This window comes from Haplochromis burtoni, unplaced genomic scaffold (assembly GCF_018398535.1).
Source record: "Haplochromis burtoni strain Fernald_Lab_line unplaced genomic scaffold, NCSU_Asbu1 Contig_1106, whole genome shotgun sequence".
Classification (NCBI taxonomy): Eukaryota; Metazoa; Chordata; class Actinopteri; order Cichliformes; family Cichlidae; genus Haplochromis; species Haplochromis burtoni.
In genome coordinates this window covers 58771-66140 of record NW_024583467.1, presented here as the reverse complement: position 1 = coordinate 66140, position 7370 = coordinate 58771, and the positions used below count along the sequence as shown (strand labels likewise).

Here is a 7370-nt window from a genome sequence, read left to right as displayed (position 1 = left end):
GAAATGTTTTATTATTAATATGTAGTGTCTGGGACTTCCCATGTCCCCAGGAGTATCAGTAGTACTGAGAACAGTGGGTGTATTAGTGGGAGGTGCTCAGGTAACAAAAGGCTGTGCACCAGGTGTGGCGGACCTTTACCATGTCTGATGATACGCAGTAATTGTACTGTCACCTAGATGAGTCACTGCAGCTGAGTTGAACTGATACCTTGGGGGTCTGGATGTTTTCTTTAGAGATCTTCCTCAGGAATCCTAACCTGCAGCTGTGAACTGTGGGGATCCATGTGTTTGTCATATGCTGATTATTATCTGCTACTGTTTAACTGTTACTACTTTTTCATGTTTTTTTTTTTTAGTGTCCGGTTTAGATATTATGTTAGTGATCTTAACCCTGGTCTGATGTCATCTGTATGGTTTCCTGGTGGTAGCCAGTGTGTTCACTGGGACTACTCAGGTTGGTGGTGGTGGAATCATGTGTAGTGATTTTAATAATGCTCCACACTTTCTTTTAGAACCAATAGTCCCTCAGAATGAGACAACAAACATGTTTATAAAACTTTAAGCACAGCTCTTTTTAAAATCACCCGAAACTGTACCTCTCAATTGAAAAACTAAAGTAGGGAGACGGCCAGGTTAAGTCAATCCATTCAACTTCACTGCTAAAGATGAGAAAAAAAAGGTGAATAGTCTATGTTTATATTATTTTGTTGCACAATAGATTAAATAGAGTTATTGACTGGCATAACATTAAAGACATATTACCAACATCAATCAAAAAACAAGTCGTAAAGTCAAAGATTCAAAGTCAGTCTTAGCAGACGCATCATTTTGACAGTACATTACTCTAAGTTTTGTTTCTTTGTAATTTTACGTAAGATGTGCAGATGAATCTTGAAATGTTATGTTAACGTTTTCATCACTTCACAGCTCCATAGAGTCACGCTGGGCATCTAAATTTCAAAACGAAACTTGAGAGCAGGATTCTTCATTTTGTGCTCGTAGTCCTCATCAAACTGTTCGTTCTGCAACACAGTGAAGTGGTTCTTCCAGTCACCAACTTTCCCTGGAGACAAAATGTTCAGAGTAACCAATCAACCTGATTATATATGGAGAAAATATTGGTACTGAAAAAAAGCGATGCTGAGCATTGACTTTACCTTTTCTCATGAACGGAGACACGGTCTGGTTCAACAGAGGAATTGTGCTGTAGTTGGTCATGTTGTTCTGTTTCATATTATCAAACGTCACACTGACTCGGACTCTTTCCTTCTCCTCAGCAGAAGGAGACAAACCAAGGAAGGAACACAGTCGCTCTATTTCTCGTCCCGAGTCCTGTTCACATAAATATTGAAAATAATTATCACCTTTAAAGGAACATTTCAACCCAAAATCAAATGTATCCTCTCTTATCTGTCTAGATTGATCTGGTGTTGTTAGGCCTTTTGGAGATATTTAAAAATGTCCAACTTCTCCCAATTACAATGGAATTAAATTTCATTGGTGCTCAAGGTACAACTGAAATAAAATCTGGTACAGGTAACTGGTACAGTAACTGATTTATAATTATAGATGGGAATGTAGAGCTCTCAGCAGTCCGATTACTTGGAATTGTTAGTCTGCCTGGCTATTAATCCCGTTAATCAGTTCTCTCACTACAACCAGCTGATTTCAGTTTGTTTGACTGAAGAGAAAAATAGTGGCACAATCAACAGCGTGGCTTTGACCGTTGCTTTTATTTTTATAACACATTTATTGCACTTTTAAGTCTTTTTATCCTGTTTTGTCCTTTCATTTGTGTTCATACCTAAACACTAAGAGAAAGATCCCATGTGTCCTCATTAGTATAGGGGAGTGTGTTGGTGTGTGGAGCCTTTACAGAGTAAAAGGAGTAACGTGTAGTATAACAAATGTCTTTGTGCTGGGAGGAAATAAGTAAGGTGCTGCATTCATTTAAAGAAAAGAGTTCTGTGTGATATGGGCACCAATGACCCCAAAGATCACAACAAAGAGGCGAGATACCTCAACCGTGTTCAAACATTTGATCACTCAGCATGTATTTAATTTGCATGAATGTGATCTCTTTGCTGTGCTGCTTAGAAATGGTGGTGACTCTTAAAGGGGAGCCAGTGAGAGTCGATAACGAATCAAATCGATATGCGATGTCCATAATGGAATTAAATCACTAAACTCTTACCACTGCCCATTCCTATTTACAGCATATGACATCTGTATATGTATATGATATCTGCCCTGTGTAAACTAGTATTCGACAGCATTAGTGTCTTGGGGAAAATAAGCTTACTTGCATTTTTCAAAAAAGTTACTTGAGAAATATGGTCATGGTCCTGATAATAAAGGTTTGCTTTTCGCACTGTAATTGTGTCACAAGTCTGCATTTAGGTCTAGAAACCTACTTGGAACAACACACGACAAAGACTGATGTAGTGATCGGTCAAACAGATTTTTCTTTTCTACAGCTTTTATAAGTTTGACGCATGACCATGTTCAGTCTCCACTCAAAGAAAAGCTGTAATTTTGATATTTTGGGCATTTACTGATACTTGTTCTTTTGTTCCATGCAAACAACCTGATTATAGAGTATAGTATAAACATACTCAAAGACATCTTTATCACTTGCACAGCACACTGCTTTTTAAAAAAAAAGAAAAGTAAAATACCCATTTAAAACTGGGTATATCTGGACACCTAGTCGGAATTAATTGTAATTTAAGGCAAATGTTGTTTTCTTTGTTGAATAGCAGCAAAACCTTTGGCCATGGCTTTACAGAAATGTTGTGTGTGACACTATTTCCTTCATCATCTGCAGAGACAGGCCCTGGCAAGCTGCTCTCTTTTTTCCTGCATCCAAGAAGGAAAATCTTTTAGTTAACCGTTATAGCTTTAGCCATGTATAGGCTGATAAAAATGAGATGTTCCTGTGGATCTTTGTTTGTTAAAGTCACAATCAAGACAGTTTTAAAGAGCTCAGCTGACAATGGCAAAGACATTAGCACAAGCCACAGTACCTCAATCAAATCTTCATAGAACATGTAGAGGAGATTTGAATAAGTCTGCTTCTTTTCCCACCAGCCATTCACATGGTCATACCACGATCCAAAAGCCCCTGTAGCCACAAAACAATACACAGAGGAATTTTTACACACAAAATGAGATGACATTGTTTTTCCTGGAACCTGAAACTACACTGGACTCACTGTTTCCCTCCATGAATCCCTGTAGAAAGGTGCTCCAGTCTCCTGGTTCTGGCTGAAGGCTGTTCATCCGGTCAAAGTGAAAATAGGACACCGCGTTGTCCTTTGCATTACGGGCCACATAGATTATCTACAGAAAGACACAACACTAAATTCTAATCTGTGGGTTTCATTAATGTATATGCATAAGTTCATGACCTTTACCCTGCAGTCCTGCTCCCAGAAAGACTTTGGTACAAACTGGACAGGAAGGTGGGTTTTAATGAGACGAGGAGTGGTGGGAAGTTGTTCTGCCAAGTCTGTGCCTGAATGATAAGAAAGGGTTTGTTTGCAACTGATTAAAAGGTTCTTTTAGACCACATGTCAATAATACTAATGGCCTGAAAAATGTAGATGTTTTAAATAACCTGACATGTTTGCACACTGACAAACTGCTGGCTTTTAGAAAGCCACTGAATAAAGGGCTATTTTAGCAGCTGCTTCTTAAGCATGTGAAACAGAAACATCCAATAATAGATCAAACAGGTTGAACCTGTTTCACAACAGTTTCTGGGAATTGGTATAACGGCTGCCCTTTAATATTTTTGTTTAATTAAGTATATAGCCAAAATGAAATTGACTTTGAGCTTTTTGTTTTGGTGTAATACGATAGCATAAAATAGGATTTAACCTGAAGGTATGGGAGGTACACAGAACTCCAGGAAGGGAACTCTTTCATGAATAGGGATGGTTGTCTGACGGTCTGGACCCATATCGCTAAAATACAGAAGATCTAAGATGTAAGAGACCCATGTAGTTCCTGAGATAAAACAAACAAACATATCAATAGATACTGGTTAGCAAGATATGTCAATCTATTTTTCTTCGTGAAAAAATACTGCAGAGCTCTTACACATCATTACCTGCTTTAGGGTACGTAGCAATAAGAATATCATCTGGTCTCGCTTTGAAGTTCTGTATGTTGTCCCAGTCATCGGTGAAAATGTTGATCATGGGGACTCCATGGAAGTCGAACAGTTCTGGCCGAGGTGGTGCTGCCATCTGTGAGAATTGCTTGTTTGTAAAATCCAAGTGTCAGTCACATCAGATTACATGTGCACCCATCTATCCACTCTACTACTCTACTGATCCAATTCAGGGTTAGAGTTGGGCTGCAGCATATCCTAGTATAGGGCAAGAGGTCAGTTTGGCCCTGGACAGGCTGCTAGTCTGTCACAGAGCTCACACAGAAAAACATTTACACCTACGGCCAATTTAGAATCACCAGTTCACCCAACACACGGCCAGATGGTGGAGTCAAACTAATGACCTTCTTGTTGTGAGTCACCAGTGGTAAAAACCACACTGCCGTGTCGCCACACCCTGTTAAATCTAAAATCACATTTTAAAGAACTTAATTTAAAACCTTCTCCTGGCTGGTAGGAGCTTCCCATGATGCACTGAGCATTTCTTTTTCATTCACACGTCATTCTTGATTTCATACAACACTGTTGCATTTAATAATAGTAATTACTAAACTCTGGCTCTCTCTCCCAAAGCATGGCTTTTGTCCTGCCTCTCTTCCTTTTTTCTGAAATGTTTCTATATGAAGTGAACTGTTATTCAATTGAATGACTTGAACATTTGTTGTCTATCAGTGAAACTAAATTTAAAAGCAGAAGTCAGAAAAATATAATTGTTCCTGTTGACGAATGAAAAGTGAAGCACATTATTAAACGTCCACATCTAACAGTTTAGCATATTTGCATTAATAAATATAGTTTAAAGAACTCCACACTCACCGTACTGAGTAGTATTTCTTGTACTTGGCTTGGATCTGGATCTTCCACAAGTCTCTTTGTCACTTAACGTTCGCTGCAAAATACTGCATCATTTCCTGATCTGTGTCGTAGTTTTGGTGCCCAGCCTCTCTGTCCCTCCCTCCCTTTCCCTGTGTGTGAGAGAGAGAGATAGAGAGCATGGCTTACCTTTCTGCTGAATGGCGGGAGGTGTGTCTTCTCACCTGTTTGCCAATTGTGAGATTGATACACCACCGCTCGGTTGGTCTGCCTCTTGTCGCCTTGATCAAATTCTCACTCTAAACTGCTTCTCTGCTGCTGGGTCCTCCACAGGGTCCTCCCCCATTTAGTAATTGTGATACGCTGGACTGCACAGACTACATTGCACTCCTACATTCATACTGATTGTGACTGCCAAACATGAATACAGTCAGATGAGCTAGGTTAAAGACTTTTATTCAAAATTGCCAGCAAAAATGACCAACGGGCAAAATAAGCGGTTTGGTTCTTTGTGTTCTTTGCTTCTTATGGATTAAATGACTTAATTAAGTGACTGGAATAAATAAAGGGCACCAACCCTTTTTGTCTTTACTTTAAGAGTATCGTTTTAATAGTTTAACATTTATGTTTCCACTGGTGGAGATATTCACCAAGTGGAGGACTGTAAGTATCAAAGGGTCTTTTTAACAAGTGACGGCTGGAGGATTATGGGCAGATGGATTTGGACCGTGGCTGCAATGATCCAGATGATGCAATTGTCTGTTCTGGTAAAGAGAAAGCTGAATATAAAAGCAAAACTGTCAATTTAGAAGTTCACTACATCACTACCCTCACCTATCATTGTAAACTCTAGGGGGTGCCTGAAAGAATGTGATCTCAGATACAAGCAGCAGAAATATGCTTTCTACAAAAGGTGGCTGGCTCTTCCTTACAGATAGCGTGAGAAGTTCAGTCATCCAAGATGGGCTCAGATTGAGCTGCTACTCCTCTGCATTGAAATAAGCCATTTGAGGTAGTTTGGGCATCTGACAAAGGGCCTCCTGGACACCTCTTTTGTGAGATTTTTGTGTCCCACCGGGCTGAGGCCCAGGGAAGACCCAGGGCATGCTGGAGGGATTAAGTCTTTCAGCTAGCCTGGGAACATTTCTGCGTTCCAGCTCATTAATGCAGTGTGCTCCACTGATAAGATGGAGGAGATGGGGATAGGGAAGTCTGGGCTTCTCTGTTCAGAGGCTGACCCACAACCTGAACCAGGGATTGGATGGAACAGAAACAGAAAATGGATGGATTAATGAAACATGCACACTGGTATTCAGTTTCATTTCTGTGTAGCCCTTCATAACATGGAGATAACCTTTAAGGGTTTTTTACAGAAAAATCACAGCTACGACACGTCTCATTTTTGAGTTTCTGTTTTAAAATGCCTCTGGTAGAAAGTCACCTTGCCATTATACCCTTTGACACCAGCAAGAAGAGGTGGCATAAACAGACATTCTTTACTTAAGTAGAAGTACAGATGCTAGTTTTTAAAAAAATACTCTAATAAAAGTACTGATTCAACTTCTTTACTCAAGTAAAAGTAAAAGAAATAGAGGTTCTGAAATGTACTCAAAGTAAGTGTCAGGCGGTCGCTGTGTGGAGCGAGAGAAGAGAGGGCAGGGCTCACGGGTTGGTGAAGGATGTGGACGATCTTTATTATTATTAATAAACATTGTCCACAGCCATATTTTTATATTTATTATAAAGGCAGAATGGATACAACATGAGATGAACTGATAGACTGAAGGGCTGGCGGAACTAAAAACACACACCTGGGATTGACGATGACAAGTCAAGCAACTGAGGAAAAGTGAGTTCTCAAATACTCAGTGGATAATAATGGATAATGATTATGATTAAAAACAGGTAAGAACACAGCTGCACTGAATCTGACTCATCACACACAGGAAGTGGAACAGAAAATAATGCACACACACTGAGGATTACATACTAAAAGAGAAAAACGTGAAAACTAAACAGTGACAAAGTCCAAAACTGAGAACACTGGGTCAATGACCCAGGAACACCGACAGTAAGAAAGTAAAAGTAGCTCCTTTTACTTTCTTGCTACGAGCAGTTATGCAAAGCAACCTGAGCCTTGTCCCACATTAATGTGATAATAAATAATATTAACAGATGGAAATGCAAACTTTATTTTAATTATTCTAATAAGTGTACTCAGCTTGATTGAGTTAATTAGAACATGAGCAGAGAAAAAGAAGGAACACAAAGGACTATATTTTCTGTTGCTACATTGTAGAGGGAGACTTTGCCTCTAAACAGGAAAATGTGCACAGTCAGGGGTTTATGTGGATTCAGTAGGTGGTTAAGCAAATCATGA

General features: G+C 39.4%; 2 protein-coding genes across 4 annotated transcripts in view; one reads left to right on the top strand and one right to left on the bottom strand.

Annotated features, from left to right (window-relative positions):
- The window catches only part of LOC102299794 (butyrophilin-like protein 2), a 26638-nt gene that overhangs the window by 1513 nt on the left and 17755 nt on the right, over positions 1-7370 (top strand). The window lies entirely within an intron of this gene.
- Positions 557-5283, bottom strand: LOC102300402 (cytosolic sulfotransferase 3). Of its 2 annotated transcripts, none has more exons than XM_042216543.1 (8): positions 4994-5283; positions 4115-4265; positions 3883-4011; positions 3417-3517; positions 3216-3342; positions 3027-3124; positions 1158-1332; positions 557-1063 (listed from the first exon to the last, which is right to left on the bottom strand). In XM_042216543.1, the coding sequence occupies exons 2-8, from the start codon at positions 4251-4253 to the stop codon at positions 951-953; spliced, it is 882 nt and encodes a 293-aa protein (XP_042072477.1). In that variant the 5' UTR covers positions 4254-4265; positions 4994-5283; the 3' UTR covers positions 557-950. The 2 variants fall into 2 exon arrangements, with proteins under 2 accessions (XP_042072477.1, XP_042072476.1); XM_042216542.1 differs by having other exon boundaries at positions 4115-4253; positions 4994-5282.